Here is a 25,310-nt window from a genome sequence, read left to right on the forward strand (position 1 = left end):
TCTGCTCTGTGCGGGGTCTGGAAAAGAGTGTCAGTGGCAAGCCTTACCCTCGCCTGTGCAATGCGAGAAGACCGCGACTCAAACCCGGGACCTTCCGGTCACAGGCGGTAAGACTCTACCGCTTGCACTAAGCCCGCCCTTCAAGTAAACCAGGGAACAAATGTTATAACAATTCCATAATACTATGCCACAATACATAAAGGGCGTACCCAGTGCAGAGAGCTCCCGTTTTGTGCGGGGTCTGAGGAAGGGTGTTAGTGACAAGCCTTACCCTCGCCTGTGCAATGCGAGGAGACCGCGACTTGAACCCGGGACCTTCCGGTCACAGGCGGTAAGACTCTACCGCTTGAACCAGGCCCGCCCTTCACTATGCCACAATACATGTTAAAAGAAATACATTGCAAAGAAAATCATATATGACAGAAGAAACCCAACAAAGAACAAGGATCAAATTCAGTATGACACCAACTACCTTGGACATTTGGTGAAACTTAGCGTACAACAAAACAAAGGGTTCAAAAATTCAATGGGAGTTTGCTTCTAAGGTGGCCTCTAAAATTGTCTTTCCCTGCTTCAACGAGAGTACAAGATACTATCCCCGTCAGAAGCAAGTCCCCTTCTAAATGATGTTAAGGCACCATGGCTCACCGCCTTGCTACCCAGCACCCAGCCACCCAGGCCTTCCTGGCCTAAACTCAAGTACTTGAGCTGCAAGTTTTTTTTTCCTATTCTTATTTTACGACATCTGCAATTTCTGAATTCAAATGAAGAAACAAAACTCATGCAACAAAGATAGCACAAAAAGGGCAGTAACTAGTATCAAACTACCTCAGATCTGCAGAACTTGCACAGAACAAAAGAAAAGGCTTCAGCAATTCCTTTGGTAATAACAGAAGAGTCATGTTCTTTCCATGATGAGAACTACCTCGTCAGCATCAGTTGAAGAAATTCCAGTTATATATGGTGTTAATGCACCCAACCTCACAGCCCATAGATCTCATGTAGGTTCTCAACAAGTGGAAATACAACTCAACGCCAGTGTATGCTTACGTGGAAGAACAAACACTAAGGTATGCAGCACAAATTTCAGATTAGACGAAAAGAGAAACAAAACACTAATTAGATGTCTAATATGCTCTTGCAAGGAAAACAAAACATACTAAATGCACCTCAATGTTCACACCACTACAGCTGACTGCACTAAAGCTGCCAGTAGTTTTCATGCTTTACTCCAGCAAACTCCAGCAATGTTAATAACTAAGTTGCTAAAGCATATAATTGAAAGGACTATGCAACCTGACTACACCATAGAGATCATGTTTTGGCAAAGAAGCACACTTCAGCTATCTGGGTGACGTATGACATGACAATGGTATCTCAAATGCTGGAAGTTGAATAAGACATCCTTCCTCGACTCCAGTATAAATAGTTCATGCTCACACTGCAGCTTCCTCAGTTCCATAGGGAGGAAGTTCAGAGTTCTAATAAGAGCTACAGCCAATATCATTCACAAGTTATTTTTCTGCAATATGTCAGCAACCGATCCTTTGGTCATGGCTCATGTCATACAGGATGTGTTGGATCCCTTTACACCAACCATTCCACTAAGAATAACATACAACAATAGGCTACTTCTGACAAGTGCTGAGCTAAAGCCATCTGCGGTTGTAAGTAAACCACGAGTCGATGTCGGTGGCAATGACATGAGGGCTTTCTACACTCTGGTGAGTCAAGCAATTTACAGATAATGCCACCGATTGGGAGAATGTATGTCAATCCTTTTGTTATGTAACACATAAAAGTATTATGCACTTTGTAGTGGATTTATCAGTATTAGTTTGAACAAATTCAATAAGAACAAAATGCCTTAAATCTAGCAGTATATAAACATGTCTATATGCTAACTTGTTTGTCTTTGACTTGAGAAGGTACTGATTGACCCGGACGCTCCAAGTCCAAGCCATCCATCACTAAGGGAGTACTTGCACTGGTAAATCAAGTGCAATATGTTTCACTCTTCCTAGATTTGGTTCTTTTTAGTTTGCCTTATTATGATATTGGTTCACTATTGTGTAGGATGGTGACAGATATTCCTGAAACAACTAGTGTCAACTTTGGTATGAATGCATATAGTTATCTGTCATTCCATTGCATTTCTGCTGAATATAGTATTTGTGGAGCTTAAGTTGTAGTCTCTTCTTGCTTCTCAGACCTGTTGACTACCACTGAACTGATGCAGATAAGGATGCAATTAATACATGAAATCAGCAACCATAGACTGAATCCTAGACCAGCTTGTTAGGTGAATGCAATATGGCAGCTTAGCGGTTACATGCATAGTAATATCATGAAAGCAGTGGCGGAACCAGGGGGTGGCCAGCAGGGGCCACGCCCCCCCCTGACATGCCAAAAATATTTGGAACCCTGCCATTGCAAGTCCTCTTCAAAGCACATATACAACACATACAAATCATCGTTCTGCACTTTAGCAATAGCAGGTCTCCAGCTTTCTTCTGCAGGTCTCCACTCTCCCGCATTCAAAGCCTAGGGACCACATTCAGGTCTCGACGAGTCAACAACAAACTGCTACCCATTCCTGATACTGAAGGATGGAATTAGTGCATGCGCGGCTTCGGCTGTCGCGACGACTAGAGGTTAATAAAACACCATGGAGCAGCGGGAGGTGCTCACTGCTCAGGCAACCCAGCTGCATGCACCCTCAAGCAACATGCCGACCCATGAAGTCATAGTGTTTGCACGGCCCCCCCCTACCTAAAGTTCCTGGTCCCGCCACTGCATGAAAGCCACTAACTTAGTAGCATAACTAATGAAGCAATCAGGTAGAATTTCAATCTAACCCATTACCGAAGTCTGGATATATCAATATTAAACACAAACAAGTATTTAATAGCGTAAATAAACTGGTATAGTATGATTCACAGGGCCCCTGTTTGCCCTTTAATTGGTTGGTAACCTTGAGGACAATTTCAGCAGAACTAGGTTCATTTACAGTTGTCATAATAAAGTTATATTCTAGTACATTTTTTTTAGTATATAAAGTTTTTTCATACTCGATTTTACCTGAGATTTTAAAACAGATATTGGAAAGAAAGCAGCCATTAATTGTCTCAAACAAGAGGAGCTATATCTAAACGGACTCTCTTCGTCTAAATTGAAAGAGTTAAAAACAATAAATGACGATGTTTCCACACACTTCAGTGCTCCTTAAACTCTTCACTAGATAATGTCAGGATGCCCTTGCAGGCCAAGAGCTAGTATTTTATGAGAGACCGGACCCAAGATCTGGCATCCACAGGCTCGTATTTGTGCTGTTCCGTCAACTTGGCAGGGGGACAGTTTTTGCACCAGAAATGCGCCACAACTTCAACTGCAGAAGATTTGCACGGCAATATCACCTCAGCGTTGCCACTGCTACATATTTCAACTGTCAAAGGGAAGGTGGATCGGGTGGAAGAAGGTTTAGGGAAGAGTAGAGACCATAGACCACTGCATGGTCACACTATAGAAATATCATCAATAATGTGCACTATATTGAATGTCAATGCACCACCTCTATATGCTGATTGCTGAATGTTATGTATCTCAAACTATGATTGTAATGACTTGAAGGGTTGAGAGCTTAGTCTCTTAACGGAATATAGACCAATATTACTAGTATATTCCAAGATTAATCAGACAAAATATTCTCCAGGGAGAAACCAGTACAGTTTCAGGATCTTACTAGAGTACCTGCTTGTTTCAACAGATATTAAACAAAATCAGCCACAATCTGAATAATCCAAAGTATATTTCATGGGAAACTAACAGAGCATCACAGATTGTATATTACCAGTTGCTTAGAAAGTACAAAGTAGTCAACAAGACGCTACAAAGCATTACAAATTCCCAGAGTTAACTTACAGCAGAATCACCATGGAGAGGAAACTAATCACTTCTTCTCAAGATGGCACACCTCCACCAATTCCCATGACTCCAAGCTTTTATCTGCGGTATCCGTTCTATAAAGTGCAAGCTCAGAGATCTCAAACTCTAATCCACAGATATCCTTGTCCAGCTCCTCTGCCTTCTTCCTTGCTTCCTCCTTCTCCTCATCTGTAAGGTCTCCATATAAGAGGCTGACGTGCGGCATGTATGCTGCAAATGCCACGACCAAGTGTCAATAGTCACTAACATGTGATTTTTCATCCAGGAACAGATTCAGCTGGTACACTCACGAGTTTTTCTCTTGTAACCGAAGTGGGCACAACAGTGATCGCTCGATCCCACCACCTAACAAAGTTCAGATAATTTGATATAAGAAAGCCAAATGATTCCAATGCACACTGCAATACTGCATCAGCATTCCCTGTGGGTTTCAAATCCAACTGGAAGTTTGAAACTCGGAACAAAACAAACTTAAATAGGTAACCGCTACAAGGAGAAGAGATACTTAACCTCGGGGGTGGGCTCGAGGAGGAGGTAGACGCACTGGTAGAAGAAGCTGCCACGGGCAACCCCCGTGACACGGGCAGTGTAGGGTTGGACGCCGGCGGCGGCGGCGCGGAGCACCTCGATGGCTTCCGAGCGGCGGCCGCGGAAGTCACCGACGACGGTAGCGTGCGGCTGGAAGGCGGGGCCGCCATACGCGGCGCGGAGGCCCTCCATGATGCGGCGGAAACGGTCGCGGGCGGGCTCCGGCGGGAGGGCCCACACGGAGTACACCTCCTCCGGCGACTGGTCGGTGGGGTCCATGCGGGCTGACACTGACCGACGGTGAGGTCGGAGCACGAGACGTGGCAGCGGGGTCAGAGGCGGCGAGTGGCGGAGCGGGGAGCGGGCGGCGGGGGACCCGTTAGGTTCGCTGAAAAAAAAAAAGACAAAACCCTTCTTTTCGGCTGATTCGTCGGATAGAAAAACACTATTCCGCTGAAAAAAATAAGATGAAAAGTAGGGATTATAAATAAGATAAGCGGAACAGGGTGCTGTGCAGCCGAGGAGAAGCATCGCGGTTCGCGGGAGGCGCTGCGGCGCGGGTACTGGCGCAGTCGGTTCGGTGCCTCACACGGTGAGACACTGGCTGGTGGGTCCGAGACGGGAACACAAGCTGGCGGGCCCACAGTCAGTGGAATGCGTTAAGCGTACTCTGATTACAGGTGTTAGCGTAGAATCGACCTTGTTAATTAGAGTACCAATGACTAATCTAGTCTGGATCTAGATCTAGTGTGCAAAACACAAGCACGAATAAATTGCGATGACTTGCATTGACTTCAGGAACAAACGATTAACAAGAGCCGGTCTTGTTGAGCCTGACTGGCAGCATGTCTTTGCATCGACTCTAATCAAAGAGTCAGAGAAGCCGAAGAAACCATCGGCTTGTTCGCTGGTTGGTTTCTGGGCTGGTTTGGGCTGACTGGTGCTGGTTTGTTGTGAGAGAAAAGCACTGTTGGCTGGCTGGTTTGGGCTGGCTGAAACCAACAAGCGAACGGGCTGCATGTTTTAGATAGTCTTACTCTTGTATAAAAAACTGGATCCCCTTTGGAGCTTCTCCCTCCGAACCGTTTTCTTGAATTAGGGCGCGTTTGGCCGGGCTCCCGTCGGCTCTGGCTCCCACATTGTAGCGCGCAGGAGCTGGAGCCGGAGGAGAAAAAAAAACGAGCTTCTCCGGCTCCGGCGCTGTCAGTGAGAGAGGAAAGGATGAGAGAGAAAAACGGCTCCGGTGAACCGTGTCGCTACAGGAGATAAACAGGGGAGGAGTTAGAGGAGCCGGAGCCGCTCTAAGCCCGGCCAAACGGGATCTTAGTGTTTAGCAAAGCTTCATCCAATAAGCTAGGGAAGTCATAGCTGGATCCCCTTAAGGAGCCCTACCAATCAGAACCAAAGCATTTGCACAACAAGTCCCAGAAAAAGGATCTCAACTTTGAAAAGATTAAAGAAAATCAAACATAATCTAAAACGGGCTGCTACCTTTAAAGTTAACAATGGGAGAAGTACTCTGTTTGGGGAGCATTTTTTTGGCATAAAATGCTCCTCAGAAAAATTATTTTCCCAAATTATATGATTATTGCATTGATAAAAATGTGTTTGACAAGTGACTGTTAGGAAGATGTAAATTGAAACATTTCTTTCAATAGACAATCTGAGATGCAGGTGTGGGAGAGATTGAGACTGATGTAGGTTCTAGGCCAGTTTCATCTTAACGGGGAAGAAGACAGAGAGTGTCTTGGTTAGTGGAGAAGTCTGGGATTTACACAACCAGATCAATGTATAGGAGGCTCAAGTTCACGTCAAAGTATTCGGTGCAAATTACCCATTCAGTGCAATGGTAAAATTCCTTTTGAAATATATACCTAGAAGTTTTAATTTTTTTTGAAACGATGCACATCCATAGTATATTTATAAATATATACATTGTCCCAAAAATTAAGATGCAAAATCATTTTCTAAAAAATCAAATGAAACTTGACAAGTTTCCGATGCATTATGTACTAGAAGACAAAATCACAGGAATTTTGTTTCCTAATGTAGGTGCACACGATTTATTTATTTCATGTGAACTTTTCCAGATTGAGATTGAATCTCAACTTTTTCAACAATTTATATATGTAGATGTACTATGGATGTGCATTATTGCAAAAAAATTGAAAACTGCTAGATATGTGTTTCAATGTGGTTTTCATATTTGTACCGATGGATGGTTTGCACCGAATATTTTCCCCAAATTTAGAGGGTGATAAATAAAAGGATGGAGCAATTCTGCAAAAAAAAACTTCCTTTTAAAACTCAAGTTTTTTTTTTGGGTTGCCTTACAGGATAAATTACAAATGGGTGTAAATCTAAATCGAGAAAAAGAAGAAATAGAAAGGAGGTAAAAAAAATGTATTCACTGTTGTACTCCATCCGTTCCAAAATAACCGTCATTCTAGGATTCTTTGGAGAAGTTAATGTTATAGCAAAATGATGCATGTGTCCCTACAAAAGGTGTCTTAGTATGCAATAATTACACCTTGAAAACTGAAAAAGTAGCTAAACCTACTAATTCTAGGTTGGCCAAGAGCTAAAATGACACTCATGGGATAGAGGGAGTATTCCATAAATAGTGGCCCACATTTTCTTTCAGTGCAATTTGGCAAGGGTTATTGGACCTGTTTTAAAGAAAGTTGGGGTAGGACCAAATTCCAAATAGTTTAAGAGGCACGTTTGAAACACGGATCACCTTAGAGCATCTCCAAGAGGCAAGAGCTCTTCTAAATCTCACTCTATAAATCATCATTTCGAGAGTTATTTATATAAAAATCGTTTTCTATATCTTTGACACTCTAACCGTTTTTGTATATCTCATGCATAGAGTCATTCTCGCCTTCTATTTTTGGCTAGCGAAAAATCCGGAATAGAAGATGACTATATTTAAATAACCGTTTAAAAAAGTTGTTGGAGAGTAATTTTTCCCCAAATCTCTATTTCTAGCATTTAGAAAGAATATAGAGTCTCTTGGAGTTGCTCTTAGGCCTTGTTTGGCTACACTTCAATCCATATGTATTGGGTTGTATTAGGCTAATCCACCTAAATACATGTAGATTTGGATGGATTGAAGTGCATTCAGAATCTCCTTATCTAGTGCAATTTTCATTTTTACTGAAGAAGGGCGACTGCAACTGATTGCACGCATAGAACAGAATCTGATGATTTGGAATAGAAGACCAAAGACATGGAAGTAGGAGGCCTCATCCGAAGTTCAGCGGGAAGTTGGTTTGCTAAGCAGAAAGCAGCTGTCAACGGTGATAGTTTTCAGTGTTTTGCTGTTAGTGTTGGTAGCTCTCTGTGCAGGGAGTTTGTTTGGCTGCGTTTGCTGTAATGGTCTCTCTGTCCCTGGTACCCGTCTTCTTCGTTTTGTAGTTTGTACTCTTTTATATGCCTTCTATAAAGGCTAGGTAACCCTTGGTCAAAAAAAAAAAAACTCGTGATTTGTAGGACATGACAAAATTTGATTATATGAAATCGATGCTATGTCATCAAATACCGAATACAATTATAAATAAGCTAAAGAAAGGTAATGGGCGTGCTTGCTTCTGCTGGCTGAGGCTTATCAGATTACATGTATAACGGGTTGTCAAATTAATGTAGAGTGAGGATAGTACACCTTTTTCCAAGTACGAATTCTTGTGAAGTACAGGAAGTCTCGACAAAGATAGTACTGTATACAGGATGTCCAGATATCCATCATCGTTGGGTAGAAATCTCATTCAGATCAAAGATCCCACTTTGCAATACTATTTCAGAACCTCGAACAAAAGATATCTTCCATTATTCAGTAAAATTACCATCGGGATTAAAGGTCCTACAAAACATTATTTTTACATGGACTAATTCAAAATCCTGGATCTCCCACTGCCAATGCATTATACGAAACAGTGTGTGAGATCATTTAATGCTTGTCCTCCTTGGGCACAGCATCTTTCTTGGCAGCTTGGGACTCCAACTCCTTCACTGAAGATTGTTCAGTAGATCTATTTTGAAACATGAAAATACATGAGACCTTATGGAACTATGGACCAAATGTGATGCTCAAATGCTTATAGTGGTTTCAACAGAGCTTCAAAGCAGGAGAGAAAACACACACACATAATTATAATGGCTACAGCAGAAGGTGCATGAACAGAACACAAATTGGTAACGCTGAAGCACCAATGTGGCAATCTGACTACTGTAAACTTTGATATATAAACACATCATCATTAATTCATTCGAAAATTATGATATTAGATTGCTTCTTCTGAATCCATATAACAATCGTCCATCCCAGTAAAAGTTTCAGTTTCAGACCAAATAAGGCCATCGGATAATTTATGGTAACATGGCCAAAGCACGATGCTCATGCCCTCATGGGGGTTGGTGCGGCCATGCGCCGTGAGCATGAGGCACTGCTAATTACAAATTGGACTAGTCGTCCACGGCTAATTACATCGGTCCTGCCCTAGTGCCACTCATGGATGGGCAAAATCAAAGTTGTATGGCCAAATGCCCCAGCACATGTTCCTGGGCTGTCATTAGCGTCCACACAACTTGGATGGCATGACTAGTGGAAACTGCTTGGATGGCATAGAAGGGAGGAAAAAATTAAAAATGGTGGCACTGAAGGAAACACTATATTTCCAATGACACCTAAGGGATCATTATAAGTTTCGATGGCATTCAAGGAATTTTCTCATCTAACTGTGGAGCGTTCTGCGCCCTGCCTCATCTTGGTCAATTTCATGAATGTTGAGTTATGAACCCAGCAAACAGCAAGCCTCCATCTAGCAATGTCATCTCTTAAATGAGATTCATCCACTGGCAAAAGAATGGAGGGACACAAGACATCCTGATCTGGCCACTCTCCCGTTGCTGAGCACTCTAACCAGCTGGCACACCCTCCCAGTGGCAAGCACAACACCTAGACCTGTTGCTTCATTTGTTCATCCATCAAAATTGTTTTCGGCTTTTTCATTTAAGTTCGGTTACGGATTTTCCATCCACTCTATTTTTCCCTACTCTTCAAAACTGAGCGCAAGATATTTTATTCCTTTCTTCTTCTTTTTTGGTCAGCTGGTGTGAATTTTAATAGCATAGCATTTTTTTAATGCATCTCATATTCTGTTCTTATATGCATGTATTTCTTATCTGAAATTTTCTTATCCCCCGTCCCATTCCTAAAATCTCTTATGCACAGAAGATTATCCTTCAGCTCTTGTTTTGATTTGGACATCGCACTGCTATGCCATTACACAGTACATTGCCATCACGCCAAGTATTGCAAATGAGTCTCTAACTCTCTCTATCACTACCAAAACAAATCAAAGTTTCTCCCATCCTACTCTTGGATCACTTGGCCTTCAAATTTCATCGGTGAACCAAATGGCACCTAAATTTCAGTCCCACCTTGCTCAATGCAGCTCAACTAACCAGATAAAATTAAAATAACACCATAACCATTTTTTTACCACTGAATAACTAGTAGCAGCTAGCTTATCTGAGATCCAATCCAGGCGGGTCCAATCACCAAATCAACCGCCGCAATGGCCGACGAACGGGACGTGGAGACTACTAGATAGATAGACGCGAGAGCACAAAAGACATGGAGACAAAGGAGCGTACTTGGCGGCTGCGGCGGACTCCTCCTCGAGCCAGTTGCGGATGTGGCGCACGTTGCGGCGGAAGATGGTGGCCGACTGCTTCACGTCTTTCCGCAGCAGCATCACCGCCGCTCCCACCCCCACCACCGTGAGGATGAAGTTCGTGAGCGCCATCGCACGCACCTACGCTACGCCGCTCGTCCTCGTCCTCGTCCGACGACCCCTCGCGCACAGCCGCACAGGCGCAGCACCTCACGTCCTCCCCCGCTCGCCTCCCAGGACCAGAAAACCCTAGACAGCGGAGAGCCGGAGAAGCGGCCGGCCACCAGTCGACCGGAAGAGAAGCTTGCTAGCCCGTGGGCCGCCGGCTGATGAAACGGGCTGCGTGGGCTGCCAGACCACGTGCTCGCCCCGTTCATGTTGAGGCCCATCCACCTGCACTCTGTTTCGGCCGCGCTGTGGCAGGCAGTGCGCTATCCATGGGCTCGTTCTCATCCGCTCGTCGACTCGTGCCATGCCAATCTCAACTGCTGCTCTTCGGCTGCTTCCGATCCGTACCGATCAGAGGACGCGAGGCAGCCACACGCACCTCCGAACACAGCATGCTATTCCCCGGGGCTCGCTGCTCAGACCCGACGGGGCACGAGCAGCTGAGCAGCAGGCAGCGAGTATGGAAGCTGCAGGGACGGCGATGGATGCCAACCCAAGCGGGCCATCACCGGAGGTGACCGCTGCCGCAGCCGCCGCCGCCGCCGCCTTTGGCGAGGAGCAAGAGGCGCTCCTGCTGAACGCGTGGAACGCCATGAAGGGCGAGTCGGCATCGTCTGCACTCAAGTGCTTCCTCAGGTACTACTACTGTTCATGGTCGCGTCTTTTGCCGTTGCGTGGTTGAGCACCTCACACTCAGGTCGCTGTTGTTGCTGTGACATAATGCTAGCGAGCTTATCATTGGAGCTAAGAAATATTCGCCTACTTATTTCTTTTTTTAAAAAATAAAGAATATATTAGCATGTTTGAGCTAATTTATAAGCTGTGCTTTTTCAGTCAACGAACAATATTTTATTATTCGCCCCCGTGTCCATCATGGATGCCTGGAGGAACATTTTATTATTCGCCCCGTTCGCTTGGCTTATAAGGTGTACTTTTTCAGCTAATAAATAATATTTTTCTCTCACAACAAATCTGTCAACAGTATTTTCAGCCATGACTTATCAGCTAAGCGAATAGGGCAATTGTTGCTTGGTACTTGAATCATGATTGATCATTTTCCCTGTATTTTCTTCTTCACGGATCTAGGATTTGTTTCGTCGCTCAAGTCGCCCAAAGCTAGAATCGCTCAAGTCGCCCAAAGCTAGAATAACATATATAATTCCAACCTAACCAGGCTTCTGGCACATTCAAAGCCTATTTGGAACACAAGAATATTTTAGAAATTTCATGAGATTAGTTTAATTGCACCCAAAGCTAGGATAATCTATTGTTGCTTCCTCCATCCAGAAAAAAATACAATTATAGTATTCTACCAAATTAAAGTGTCTTAAGTTTGACTAAATATATATAAAAAAACATTAATATTATAATATCAATATCAAATAAGTATCATTAGGCTTGTCATAAGATATACTTTCATCATATACTCATTCGACGTGATAAACGTACAATAATATTCTTACCTATATATTTAGTCAAATTTTATGCACTTCAGCTAAGAATACACCTAAAATTACATTCTTTTGTGGACAAATGTAGTACTTGTTATAATATACTACTTCCTCCCTCAAAGAAAGAATGAAAATCTTATTTTTTGAGAAGTCAAACAATCCTAATTTTTAACCACATATAAACAAAAATGTACTAGTATTTATGCTATGTAATAAATATCACTAGACTAATTATATAATATATTTTTATAATAAACGTAAGATATGATGTTGGTATTATTCTCTGTAAATCTAATTAAATTTAAGATAGTTTGACTTTCCGTGCGTGTAACGTTGGGTGATTGGAAAGCAACCTTCAGGCCTGAAGTTGCACTTCACCTCAACAGAATCAAGCCTGCTCACCAATAGTGTCATGGTCTGTCTCCTCTTCTCTCCTTTAGCCTTCTATAGGCTTTCTTGTTACTCTGCAACTGTTCCTGTACCTTAGTTGGCCTTTTGTGTTCCACCTCTTTTTGTATGTGTTAGCAGTGGTTACCTTTATGAGCATCTTCAAGGGTCTTTCTAAAGCTCAATTTCTAAATCATTATTTAGAGATCATCTACATAAATATCGTTTTCTATATCTTTTCACTCTCCTACAATTTTTATATATGTTGGAGGGTATATTTTCATCAAAATCTCTATTCCTAGCAATTAAGAAAAATTTAGAGAATCTCTTGAAGTTGCTCTTAATAAATCTGCTGGGGAGACTTTTCCCACAGAGACTTCCCCTCCATCAAGAATGCAATTCTAGAAGTTCTATTCATGGTAAAAAAAAGGAAGTGGAAAAGATGTGCATACTTAGACTATCTCCAACAACAGCACCTAAAATACAAGACTCATTCAACGTTTGGGTAGAGCTACCGTCAAATGGTTCAATACCCATTCGACATCCTCTCCAACAACGGGACCCAAAAGAGAATCCTTTCTGCAAATGAGTTTCCAGGAGAGAGGATACTCATATTTAGGTTGTGCCTCTCAGACAACCTAAAATAGGTCTTCCATATAGGTAATCTGTTGGAGACTGATTTTTGGTCTTCTACTACCCATTTTAGGTTTGGATGCTCATATAGGTCACCTATTGGAGACAATCTTATATATATTGGAAACGACTAATGCACGGTTGTGCATGCATTAAGCAGGCCGCACGCACACTCCATATTAGGAAATCCAATAGTATACACTTTCTGTTTCCGTCCTGGTCGTGGGGAAGCAGCGGCCGTGCACGCGCTCGCGAAGCGCTACGGCGGGTGCGCGCCAAGTGCGCTTCCTAGACAAGGCCCACCAGAGGCCAGGTCCACGCCCCGCCTGAAAGCTTCTTCCCTTCGCCCTGTTTTGCTTTTCCCTTTCAACACGCAAAACAGAGACGTCCAGGACGCCGTCGCCACCATCGGACAGCCAACAGATTCATCCAAACAAGGCAGGCCAATACATCCAAACAGCAGGTACGTACAAATATGCAAGAACTTGATACTATCAGCTGCAGATAATCAGCTTCTTCTCAGACACTAGAATTACACAATAGAACCAACCAGATCTGTTACTAGAAGCAATTCAGTTCTGATATCAAATAGTATTGTTGTTCCTATTGCATAAGCAGATCTCATCCTAACTGATAAGCAATTCACTACTTTTGCATAAGCAATTTAGTTGTTTTGCATAAGCAATCCGGTTCTCTTGCATCACAAATAGTAATGTTGTTCCTATTGCATTAGCAGATATGATCCTAACTTGGACATGTAAATGACTAATGTTCTTACGCATATCTTACTACCAAATGGTGTTCTTACTAGTTAACATGGATATATGTTGTATGCACCACTCCTATAGATGTACATCTTGATGCATTAAACCTTCTTGTGTTAGCTGTTGCACATGGTTACTCCTATGCATTAAACTTTCTTGTGTTAGTTGCTGCACATGATTACTCCTATGCATTAAACTTTCTTGTGTTAGCTGCTGCACATGGTTGTTGCACATGTTCATTTTGATGCTTGATGGCCTCACACCTGCAATTAAATAGAAGTATATGATAAGCACATAGATGGTAGTGAGAACTGAGGAAAAATGTTTAAATCAACTGAGTTGAGGACAAGCAAGCCTCAAATTTCAACTTTCTGCAAAAAGAGGGAAACACAAGAACAGTAGATTCATTAAGTTGAAAATTGACTATGGAATAAAATGTATTTTGTACCATGGACAGTCTTAAGTTTATAAACTCTCATGTGTCTATTTTACAGGTTGTAACATTTAGGTACAGTGTTAGTCTTTAGTCTCACTGTAACTATGGAAAACTGATAGCTACAGCTATCATAAAAATTCATGTAACTGATAGCATGTACTGAACAAAACTAATAACATGTATTGAACAAAATTGCATAAGTTGTTGGCCTTTTTTGCCTAATTTTGTACAGTATTATTGCCTAATGGGTTTGACTAAGTTGCCTAATTTCATGTAACTTATTGTTTTGCATGCAGTTCTCAAATATGGATCTTAACAAGCTGCCACCATATTTGGATGAAGATTTCTTGGATGCATTTGGTTTGGATTATGTGACCAGCAACTCTACCTTCTGCACTCAAGTGCCTGCAATTCCTAAAATTCCTCAGCCTAATGATGAGCATGTGAACCAGCAGATTTTGCCTAGTTTTTCTGAAGTTGGTCATGCTGGTTTAGCAGAGGCGTCTCCTACAGTTTCAGAAGAGGTTCTTTCTACCATTTCTGAAATCAGATTGTCATTTGAACAAGCAAGGATTGAGGACAGGAATGAAGGTTCTACTGCTAATCCTATAGTTGCTGATAATGAATTGAATTGTGCTAGAAACGAAGTAGTTGAAGAGGAGGAAGAGGTGTGGTCTACTCCTCAAATGCTACACAATGGGCTATCTTTTGCATCCTTGGACGAAGCAAAAGAGTACTACAACTCTTATGCAAAGAGAACTGGCTTCTCGATTAGAACAAACACGTCACGCTGCTCTGCAATCACAAGAAAAATGCAGAAGGTCCAGTTCGTGTGCAATAAGGAAGGCTTTGGTAAGAAAAGGAGAGTTGCTGCTCAGCTTGTTGAAGCTATCACTTGCTACTCTATCAATGATGAAGCTGAAGAGGAGGATAGCACACAAGAGGAAGGGGATGATCAAGGGGAGAAGAGGAAGAAGCTTGACAAATGTAAGAAAGGAAGAGGGAGAAAATGCTACATACAAACTGCAAGGCGAGGATGGTGGTCAAAATGATTGGCTCTAGGTGGCAAGTCATCTATTTTCTGGCTGAGCACAACCACAATATTGTGGTAAAGCCCTCGCTCAAGAAGTTCCTAAGGTCCCACAGAGGGATATCGAAGCCGAAAAAGGATTTCATCGTTTTGCTACACAGATGCAACTTGAGCATGGGTAGAATCATGCAGTTGATGAGCGAGTTCTATGGCTCTACACAGCTGGTGCCATACAAGGGCAAACAAGTTTTGAACTTTTGCTCCACCATCCACAAGATGGAAAAATTCAAAGATATGTGGGAAACTTTGGATTACTTTAGAGCTTTGAAAGAAGAAGACCCTGATTTCTTCTACAAGATCAAGCTCGATGACAACCATAGGGTTGAGAACCTGTTTTGGGTTGATTCAGCTACAAGACGATCTTACAAAGAGGCATATAGTGACCGCGTCTCATTTGATGCAACCTATATGACCAACATATATGAGATGCCTTGTACACCATTCATAGGAATCAACAGACACTGCCTACCTATGAATGGTTGTTTGTAACATTTCTAGAGGCAATGGACAGAAAGGCACCCCTCAACATAATCACCGATCAGGACGCTACGATGAGAGCGCCATTTGCACCATTTTTCCAAACACGACCCCAAGAATTGCAGGTGGCATGTCATGGACAAGTTTTCGAGCACAATTGAACCGATCCTTGCTAAAAATGAAGAACTAAATGAGGAGTTTGTGGATTGCTTGAACCACACCGTAAGTCCTGAAGATTTTGAGTCAAAGTGGGCCGCTACGGTCCAGAAACATGATTTGGAGAGCAATGAGCATTTTCAGCACCTGTACCACATAAGGCAGAGCTTCATTCCAGCCTACTACATGCACAGCTTCTTCCCATTCCTCCAGTCGACTCAAAGGAGTGAGGGGTTCAATGCTTTGCTCAAGAAGTATGTGAACCCAAACTTGTTCGTGCTATAGTTTATGAGATAGTACCAGAAAATACAAGAGAAGTGTCTGGTAGCACAGGATGGGCAAGACTTCAGGACTGATGAGAATGAGTGAAGATGATGGTCAAGGCATCCGCTTGAGAAGCATGCTTCCACTGTATACACAAAGAATATGTTCTACAAGTTCTCCAAAGAGTTTGAGAAAACTACATAATATGATGTGAAGCCTGTAGGGCAGTTCCAATATTGGGTGGAGCCCAATAACAACTTTGTTTATGGGTATGGAAAAAGGAACTACCTTGTTACAATAATAGAAGAGGAGGAAAGCTACTACTGTGAGTGTAGCAAGTTTGATGGGGATGAAATCATTTGCTGCCACATTATGAGGGTTATGTTTAGGATAGGGGTGAAATTGATACCAGAAAGTTACATCCTTAAAAGGTGGACGCAATAAGCAATTACTAGTGATACATATCAGGTCCAAATTGTGCAGACACTGGTGGAACTTGTAGCCCATGGGATGCCATTGATTGACCAGAAAACTCTGAGATTCACCAATGCATCCACCGCATTTGCAGCACTAGCAGTTGAGGGCTGTACAAGTGATGAAAAATATGTTGTTTTGAAGAAGCACATCAAGCAGATGCGATCTGAATTTGAAGAAATCAAGAAAAGGAAGATGGTGAATAGGCAGAACACTGGTGCTATAGAAGGTTTTGCTACAGAAGGTGCACAAGACCTTGGTGCTACACTAGTGCTACAGAACACTGGTCCAGGTGCCTCTACTCCAACTAGACCTTCACTGTGAACTACAGGTTTAAAAACTAGACCCTATGTTCTGCTTTACTTCATCCTAGTACACCTATATTTGATTACTTAGTTGCTGATATTGCATTTCACCCTGTAGGTGTAGTGGCTGGTCCAAACTCATCAAATGTAGGGAACCCCCCAAAGTCAAAAGCCAAAGGGCGCGGGAAGGAGAAGGAGCACAAAAACGGGATGAATGGTCAAGCGAAGAGGAAGAATAGGTGCAATGTTTGCAGATCATATGATCACAATGCACAGAGATGTCCAGACAAGCCCGGAAGAGAAGTTCTGAAAGCTCTAGTTTGGTTTTGGTAAATTGATGAAACCCTAAGTGCTAACCTAGTTTATCAAGTGATCATGAGATAGGTAGCACACTTCAAGTGGAGAAGCCAATGAAGATCATAACATGACAATGGTGATGACATGGCGATGATCAAGGGCTTAAACTTGAAAAGAAGAAGGAGAAAAACAAAATGCTCAAGGCAAAGGTATAATCCATAGGAGCTATTTTGTTTTGATGATCAAGACACTTAGAGAGTGTGATCACATTTAGGTTTGATAGCCGTACTATTAAGAGGGGTGAAACTCGTATCGGAATGCAGTTATCAAAGTGCCACTAGATGCTCTAACTCATTGCATATGCATTTAGGATCTAGTGGAGTGCTAACATCCTTGAAAACATTTGTGAAAATATGCTGACACATGTGCACAAGGTGATACACTTGATGGTTAGCACACTTGAGCAAGGGTGAAGAGAACGGAAGAGATGCCAGTGTCGGTCAAGTGACCGGATGCTGGATCCAAATGCATCGGACGCTAACTGCCTACGTCCGGTCGTGCTGACTTGGTGGTACAGTGGCTAGGGTTTACCACCGGACGCTAGGCTATGTCCGGTCGAGGTGGACTGGACGCATCCGGTCGAGGAAAACCAGTTTTAGACCCTTACTGTACTTGACCGGATGCTGAGGCTCCAGTGTCCGATCAGTTTTGCCGGAGCGTCCGGTCAGTTTCGTAGCCATTGAAATCTGACGAACATCGTTTAAAGCCAGTGACACGTGGCATCCATCAGTGGACCGGACACTGAGTCCAGGGTCCGATCAGTTGGACCGGTGCGTCTGGTCAGAGCGCAGTGTGCCCAGTGAAGGGGTACAATGGCTCTATTTCATGGGAGCTTCTATTTAAGCCCCATGGCCGGCTATGGCTCACATCTTTGGCCATTTTCATTGACATAGCAACCTTGTGAGCTTAGCCAAAGCCCTCCCACTCATCTTCATCATTGATTCATCATCATAGTGAGATTGAAAGTGATCTAAGTGCATTGCTTGAGTGATTGCATCTAGAGGCACTTGGTGTTCGTGTTTCGCTGTGGATTTTGCTTGTTACTCTTGGTGGTTGCCGCCACCTAGACGGCTTGGAGCAGCGAGGATCGTTGAGCGGAGGTGGTGATTGTCCCCGGCTCTGATCATGGTGATTGTGAGGGATTCTTGACCTTTTCCCGGTGGAGCACCAAAAGGTACTCTAGTGGATTGCTCGTGGCTTGTGTAATCCTCATCTTGTGTTGGTTGTGCGGCACCCTATTGAGGGTTTGGCGAGTGAAGCCAATTAGCGCGTGAACCTCCAAGTGAGTGAATCGCCACAATGAGGACTAGCTTGCCGGCAAGCAAGTGAACCTCAGTAAAAATCATTGTGTTCATCATTGATTCCGAGGTGATTGGTCTTCATTGTTATTCATCTTCGTGATTGATTAGTTCTTTCATCTACATGGCGGTATAACCCTCTTGATCACTCTCTTTATTTTACCGCAAACTAGTTGACAAGCTCTTTAGTGTAGCTAGTTGTGAGAGCTTGCATGCTTGGTTGGTGTGGCTCTTTAGTTAGCCTTTGAGAGCACACTAACATAGGGTAGTGTCATTGCTCTTGTGTGAATTGACACTATCTAAACTAGAATTATGGTAGGTGGCTTGCATTTTGAGTAGGCTAGTGCAACACTTGCTTCACCTCATAATTGTATAACCATTTGGTTAAGTGTTGTTGTAGAAATTTTTATTAGGCTATTCACCCCCCTCTAGCCATTAGGACCTTTCAAGTGGTATCAGAGCCGAGGTCACCGTTATTTGAGGCTTAACAACATTCGGTGTTAAAATGGCTCAAATCAACAACATCAAGAAGCCACCCCAATTCGATGGCTCCAACTATCCTTGTTGGAAGGCTAAGATGACAACATATATCAAGTCAATCAATAGGAAGATTTGGAAGGTGGTAGAAACTAAAATTGAGATAGAAGATGAAGAGGCTCCCACTGCCGCCAAAGAATTACTACTCCAAAACAATGACATTGCTCTTAGTGCCATCCATGATGCTTTGGATGAGAGAACATTTGAGCAAATCAAGAACATTGAGAGAGCTCATGAGGCATGGAAGAAATTGGAAGAATCATTTGAGGGCACCAAGGCAATCAAGGGTGCAAAGGCATACATTCTCAAGGATAAATTTGCTAGTTTCAAGATGAAGGAAGATGAGAGTGTGCCGGACATGTTTCATCGGATGGAAGTGATTGTAAATGATCTCAAGGCACTTGGTGAAAAGATAGAGGACAAGGAGTTCTCAAACAAGTTCTTGAGATGCCTACCCTCAAGATTTGGTACATTGGTCACTATTCTAGTAAGGAGTGGTTTGGACACCATGACACCAAACCAAGTCTTAGGAGATATCATGACCGATGATGCCTATAGAGATGATGATGAGAAGGAAGAAAAGAGGGAGAAGAAAGATAAGAAGAAGGAAGACAAGAAGAAGAGTGTGGCATTCAAGGCCACATCATCCAAGGGCAAAGCAAAGCAAGAAACATCAAGTGAGGATGATGATTCATGGGATGGTAGTGATGATGAGAAGATGGCTCTCTTTGTCAAGAGGTTTGGCAAGTTTATGGTGAAGAAAGGCTACCGTGCAAGAAGAAAGAAGTCTTCATCCAAAAACAAAGATGAGTCAAGAAGATGCTTCAAGTGTGGAAGAAAATATCATCTTGTTGCTCAATGCCCATATAATAGCGACAATGATGATGACAAGAAGAACAAGAAGAATGATAAGAAAGAAATGAAGGAGAAGAAGGACAAGACATTCTTCAAGAAGAAGAAGGGTGGATCATATGTGGTCACTTGGGATAGTGATGCTTCCTCAAGTGATGATGATGATGATAGTGATGATCACAAGACCACCAAGAAGAAGGTTCTTGCAAGTATAGCAATCAATGAGAAGCCTTCTCTCTTCGACTCTCCATCATGCTTCATGGCTAAGGCCACTAAGGTACAAACTTGTGATGATGGAAGTGATAATGAACATGATAGTGATAGTGATAATGATGATGATGAACCTACTAAAGATGAATTAATTGACATGCTAGAAGATGCTAGAGAACACTTTGACATCTCAAGAAGGGAATGCAAAAGCTTGCGTAAGGAACTAAAAGCCCTTAAGCAAGCATTTGATGAGCTCAATGCATCTCATGAGAGGCAAGAGGATGCCCATGAGAAGCTTTGCAAGGCTCACAAAAAGCTTGAAAAGGCTCATTCCTCTCTACTTGATGAGCAAACTAAAAAGAAGCATGTTGAAACTTGCAATGTAGGTTTAACTTGTGATATAATTGATGGATCAATATCTATGCCTATCATTGTTCCTCCAACTAACCCTTCTTGTAGCACTTCCACTTCCACCTCAACTAGTAGTGATGGTCTCACTTGTGATACCTCACTAGTGGTTGAGAATGAGAACCTCAAGGAGGTAACTAAGCTCACTCAAACCTTGGCTAAGGCTTATGGTGGTGAGGACCGCTTGCTTATGGCCTTGGATAGCCAAAGAGCTTCTCTCTACAAAGAGGGATTGGGCTATACCCCCAAGAAAGGTAAGGCGGCCTTTACTCCTCACAAGATAAGTTTTGTGAAGAACAATGGTCGATTTTGCACTAGTTGCAAGCAAGTTGGTCATAGAAAGCATGAATGCACCAACAAAAGCAAAAATGCTAATGTATCCTCCATTAAGCTTAATTCTTCCTATATGCTTGTTAAGGGTACAAATGGTGTGAAGGCTAAGTTCATTGGCAAACCATGGATGGGCTCAAAGAAGAAAGCCATTTGGGTGCCAAAGAGCTTGGTTACTAACCTTTAAGGACCCAAGCAAGTTTGGGTACCTAAAAGGAATTAATTTTCTTTTGTAGGTCAATTACAAAGCCAGAGGAAGGCATTGGGTTCTTGATAGTGGGTGCACTCAACACATGACCGGTGATGCAAGAATGTTCAACTCAATCAACACAAATGACAATGATGGCTATGATAGAATCACATTTGGTGACAATAGCAAAGGCAAGGTCAAAGGACTTGGTAAGATTGCAATCTCAAATGACATGAGCATATCTAATGTGTTGCTAGTAGAGAGCTTGAACTTCAATTTGCTATCCGTAGCACAATTGTGTGATCTTGGATTCAAATGCATATTTGGGGTAGATGATGTAGAGATCATAAGTGTAGATGGCTCTAACTTGATCTTCAAAGGCTTTAGATATGAGAATCTATACTTGGTTGATTTCAATGCTAGTGAAGCTAGATTATCTACATGTTGTTCACTAAGTCTAGCATGGGTTGGTTATGGCATAGAAGGCTTGGTCATGTTGGAATAAAACAATTGAATAGATTGATTAAGCATGACTTAGTTAAAGGCTTGAAAGATATTATGTTTGAGAAGGATAAACTTTGTAGCTCTTGTCAAGCCGGCAAACAAGTTGGAAACACCCATCCTATAAAAAGCATGATGAGCACTAGTAAAGCATTTGAGTTATTGCATATGGATTTATTTGGGCCAACACAATACACTAGTATCGGTGGAAATAAATATGGCTTTGTGATAGTGGATGACTACACTAGATACACATGGGTATTCTTTCTAGTGGACAAAAGTAATGTGTTTGCAACATTCAAGTCTTTTGTCAAGGGCATTCACAATGAGTTTGAAACAACCATCAAGAGAGTTAGGAGTGACAATGGTAGTGAGTTCAAGAACACTAGAATTGATGAGTTGTGTGATGAATTTGGAATTAGACATCAATTCTCGGCCAAGTATACACCTTAATCAAATGGCCTTGTTGAGAGAAAAAAATAGAATACTCATTGATATGGCAAGGTCTATGCTTAGTGAGTACAATGTGAGTCAATCTTTTTGGGCCGAAGCTATCAACACGGCTTGCTATTGTAGCAACCGTCTCTATTGTCACAAATTGAAAGAGAAGACACCATATGAGCTCTTGAATGGTAGAAAGCCCAACATTGCATATTTTTAGGTTTTTGGTTGCAAATGCTATATCTTAAAGAAAGGTACACGATTGGGCAAGTTTGACAAGAAATGTGATGAAGGATTCCTACTTGGTTACTCCACTACAAGCAAAGCATATAGAGTTTGGAATTTAGATAGTGGTACTCTTGAGGAGGTTCATGATATTGAATTTGATGAAACCAAGGGTTTACAAGTAGAGAATGAGAACTTGAAATATGTTAGAGGCATTCAACTTTCAAATGCCATGAAGAACATGGATATTGGTGAATTAAGGTCTAGGCAAGTGATTGATGATGAAGATGATCAAGTGCAAGTGCTCTCCAACTCAAATGTGCAAAATGATATAAATCAAGCTAGTGCAAGTGACTCTCATGACATTGATCAAGATCAAGTGGCTAGTACATCATCTCAACCCAATGATCTAGCAAGTGCAAGCAATCAAGTTCCATTGCTCCAACCAACAAGTATTGCAAGAAATCATCCTTTGGATACAATCATTGGTGATATTTCAAGAGGTGTACAAACAAGATCAAGATTGGCATCGTTTTGTGAACACTTCTCATTTGTGTCATCCATTGAACCAAAGAAGATAGATGAAGCTTTAAAGAATGTTGATTGGGTGAATGCTATGCATGAAGAATTGAACAACTTCACAAGAAATCAAGTATGAGAATTAGTAGAGAGACCAAAGGGACACAATGTGATTAGAACCAAATGGGTCTTTAGAAATAAGCAAGATCAAGATGGGATAGTAGTAAGGAACAAAGCAAGATTGGTATCACAAGGCTATACTCAAGTTGAAGGTCTTGACTTTGGAGAAACATATGCCCCGGTTGCTAGATTGGAAGCAATAAGAATCTTGCTAGCATATGCTTATGCTCACAACATCAAGCTCTATCAAATGGATGTCAAGAGTGCATTTCTCAATGGTTATATCAATAAAGAAGTATATATTGAGCAACCTCTTGGTTTTGAAGATGATAAGAAGCCCAACCATGTATACAAGTTGAAGAAGGCATTATATGGCTTGAAGCAAGTACCTAGAGCATGGTATGAGAGATTGAGGGACTTTCTTCTCTCTAAAGGGTTCACAATGGGCAAGGTTGACACCACTCTATTCATCAAGAAGATTGGAAAAGATCTATTTATTTTGTAAATCTATGTTGATGATATCATATTTGGATCAACCAATCAAGAATTTTGTGATGAGTTTGGAAAGATGATGGCTAATGAGTTTGAAATGTCCATGATTGGAGAATTGAGTTACTTCCTTGGTCTTCAAATCAAACAATTAAAGAATGGTACATTTGTGAGTCAAGGCAAGTACATCAAGGACATGATCAAGAGTTTTGCATGATTGATAGCAAAGTCATTAGCACACCAATAGGAACCAATGGCAACTTAGATAGTGATGCAAGTGGAAATATGGTAGATCAAAAGTTGTATCGGTCTATGATTGGAAGCCTACTCTATGTGACCACATCAAGGCCGAATGTCATGTTTAGTGTATGCATGTGTGCAAGATTTCAAGCCTCACCAAGAGAAAGTCAATTGAAAGCTACAAAGAGGATATTGAGGTACTTGAAGCATACACCAAATGTTGGTTTGTGGTATCCCAAATGAGCAAAGTTTGAGCTAGTTGGTTACTCTGACTCGGATTATGCGGGATGCAAGGTTGAAAGAAAGAGCACATCGGGCACATGTCAATTATTGGGAAAATCACTTGTTTCATGGTCATCAAAGAAGCAAAATAGTGTTGCATTATCAACCACCGAAACCGAATATATATCCGCCGGTAGTTGTTGTGCACAAATACTTTGGATGAAGGCCACTTTAAGTGACTTTGGAATCAAGTTCAAGAAAGTGCCATTGCTATGTGACAATGAGAGTGCAATCAAGTTAACCAACAATCCGGTGCAACATGCAAGAACAAAGCACATTGATGTCCGCCACCATTTCATAAGAGATCACCAACAAAAAGGGGACATTTGCATTGAGAGTGTAGGCACCGAAGATCAACTTGCCGATATATTCACCAAGCCATTGGATGAGAAAAGGTTTTGCAAGCTAAGGAATGAGTTGAACATATTGGATTTCTCAAATATGTGTTGATGCACCCCTCACTCATATGACATGCCTCTCCTTTGAGCAATCCAAGGTAAAAGTTGATTGGCATGGCATGCATCCTTGCTAAGGACATGTTTAGTGCATGTAGTCATATTTTCAATTTTATTAGGACCTTTCTAGTGGTTCTATTTCATTAGACTCATTCATAAAAATCAAACGATTTTGATGTCTATATGGTATCACTATTGCTTCTATGCTTGACTTGATCTAGTGATAGCATATGACATGTTTATGGGCTTGTAAACCTAGTGTTTAATCTAGAAAATGAGCTATAAGTGTTTAACTCAACATGGTACAAGATAACCCTTATTTGGAGGTGTGAAGAAGCTTGTCCTTGGATCAAACCGAGTTAAATTTCTTTGGCATATATTCTAAATTGAACCAAATATGGGAAAATGATCCTCACCCCATTGATCAAGTAATACTATCTATATTTAGAACCTTTGTGGTCATTAATAACAAATGGGGAGAGAAACAAAGATAGTAGTAAAAATAGTAAAAATAGTGAAAAAGGGGGAGAAATATCATAAAAGGAGTGAAACATAAAGATATCTTGATATATGACATAGGGGGAGAGATATGACAAAGGAAAGGGATCAACTAAAATTTTGAGCACACAAGTAGAGAGAGCAAGCTCATGAACTTGTATGATGCATTTGAATGTGCATTTGATATGTTTGCTTGCATGGCACAAGTTCTAAAATTCAAAATATCCATGCTTGTGTGATATATGTTAGTTGTAAGATTGAATGATGAAATGAAATCACTAGATAACTTTCATTTCCAAGTAAGTCTTTACAAGTGGTATCTTTCTAAAGTATGTTTCCAAGTGGTATTAAGCTAACAATGGTGCTAAGGATAATATATTGGTGCACTTCGATTGGTATCACACTTCAAAGGTCCATCTTTTATACCTTAGCATCATTTGGTAGACATTGACTCCTATATTTCCTATCTAAGCATATGTGCAAGCTTCAATCCAAACTCTTAGCACATATGAGGGGGAGCAATTGCTACCATTTGGGGTTCATGAAACTTGTCCATATCCTTTTACACATGGTAAATATGCTTGGGCAAGCAACATGGATTC

General features: G+C 41.7%; 4 protein-coding genes across 6 annotated transcripts; 2 read left to right on the top strand and 2 right to left on the bottom strand.

Annotated features, from left to right (window-relative positions):
* The first annotated feature begins 1,474 nt into the window (after positions 1-1,474).
* Positions 1,475-3,700, top strand: LOC136517022 (protein VERNALIZATION 3-like). The gene is made up of 4 exons (XM_066510535.1): positions 1,475-1,724; positions 1,929-1,990; positions 2,077-2,117; positions 3,265-3,700. The coding sequence occupies exons 1-4, from the start codon at positions 1,530-1,532 to the stop codon at positions 3,492-3,494; spliced, it is 528 nt and encodes a 175-aa protein (XP_066366632.1). The 5' UTR covers positions 1,475-1,529; the 3' UTR covers positions 3,495-3,700.
* Positions 2,125-4,900, bottom strand: LOC136517021 (cyclic phosphodiesterase-like). 3 transcript variants are annotated; one of them, XM_066510533.1, is made up of 4 exons: positions 4,456-4,889; positions 4,236-4,290; positions 3,922-4,155; positions 2,125-2,793 (listed from the first exon to the last, which is right to left on the bottom strand). In XM_066510533.1, the coding sequence occupies exons 1-3, from the start codon at positions 4,750-4,752 to the stop codon at positions 3,950-3,952; spliced, it is 558 nt and encodes a 185-aa protein (XP_066366630.1). In that variant the 5' UTR covers positions 4,753-4,889; the 3' UTR covers positions 2,125-2,793; positions 3,922-3,949. The 3 variants fall into 3 exon arrangements, with proteins under 3 accessions (XP_066366630.1, XP_066366629.1, XP_066366631.1); XM_066510532.1 differs by lacking the exon at positions 2,125-2,793 and adding an exon at positions 2,818-3,445; XM_066510534.1 differs by lacking the exon at positions 2,125-2,793 and having other exon boundaries at positions 3,802-4,155; positions 4,456-4,900.
* Positions 4,901-8,205: 3,305 nt separating this feature from the next.
* LOC136518364 (uncharacterized) lies at positions 8,206-10,430 on the bottom strand. The gene is made up of 2 exons (XM_066512014.1): positions 10,132-10,430; positions 8,206-8,504 (listed from the first exon to the last, which is right to left on the bottom strand). Exons 1-2 carry the CDS (start codon positions 10,281-10,283, stop codon positions 8,423-8,425), a joined length of 234 nt encoding a protein of 77 aa, XP_066368111.1. The 5' UTR covers positions 10,284-10,430; the 3' UTR covers positions 8,206-8,422.
* A 213-nt stretch (positions 10,431-10,643) lies between these two features.
* On the top strand, positions 10,644-15,511 carry LOC136518363 (protein FAR1-RELATED SEQUENCE 8-like). Its single transcript, XM_066512013.1, has 2 exons — positions 10,644-10,955; positions 14,287-15,511. The coding sequence occupies exon 2, from the start codon at positions 14,296-14,298 to the stop codon at positions 15,040-15,042; it is 747 nt and encodes a 248-aa protein (XP_066368110.1). The 5' UTR covers positions 10,644-10,955; positions 14,287-14,295; the 3' UTR covers positions 15,043-15,511.
* Positions 15,512-25,310: the final 9,799 nt, after the last annotated feature.

Source organism: Miscanthus floridulus, chromosome 17 (genome assembly GCF_019320115.1).
Source record: "Miscanthus floridulus cultivar M001 chromosome 17, ASM1932011v1, whole genome shotgun sequence".
Lineage (NCBI taxonomy): Eukaryota > Viridiplantae > Streptophyta > Magnoliopsida > Poales > Poaceae > Miscanthus > Miscanthus floridulus.

What these genes read in the sequence shown, in the direction of transcription:
- LOC136518364 (XM_066512014.1), bottom strand. Translation starts at nt 10,283, where the DNA reads ATGGCGCTCACGAACTTCATCCTCACGGTGGTGGGGGTGGGAGCGGCG. An exon ending in GAGTCCGCCGCAGCCGCCAA is followed by an intron (nt 8,505 to 10,131) that starts GTACGCTCCTTT and finishes GTTTCAAAATAG; the next exon opens with ATCTACTGAACAATCTTCAG.
- LOC136517021 (XM_066510533.1), bottom strand. Translation starts at nt 4,752, where the DNA reads ATGGACCCCACCGACCAGTCGCCGGAGGAGGTGTACTCCGTGTGGGCC. An exon ending in TCCTCGAGCCCACCCCCGAG is followed by an intron (nt 4,291 to 4,455) that starts GTTAAGTATCTC and finishes GAACTTTGTTAG; the next exon opens with GTGGTGGGATCGAGCGATCA. An exon ending in CGGTTACAAGAGAAAAACTC is followed by an intron (nt 4,156 to 4,235) that starts GTGAGTGTACCA and finishes TGGCATTTGCAG; the next exon opens with CATACATGCCGCACGTCAGC.
- LOC136518363 (XM_066512013.1), top strand. Translation starts at nt 14,296, where the DNA reads ATGGATCTTAACAAGCTGCCACCATATTTGGATGAAGATTTCTTGGAT.
- LOC136517022 (XM_066510535.1), top strand. Translation starts at nt 1,530, where the DNA reads ATGTCAGCAACCGATCCTTTGGTCATGGCTCATGTCATACAGGATGTG. An exon ending in TGAGGGCTTTCTACACTCTG is followed by an intron (nt 1,725 to 1,928) that starts GTGAGTCAAGCA and finishes TGACTTGAGAAG; the next exon opens with GTACTGATTGACCCGGACGC. An exon ending in AACAACTAGTGTCAACTTTG is followed by an intron (nt 2,118 to 3,264) that starts GTATGAATGCAT and finishes ATGCCCTTGCAG; the next exon opens with GCCAAGAGCTAGTATTTTAT.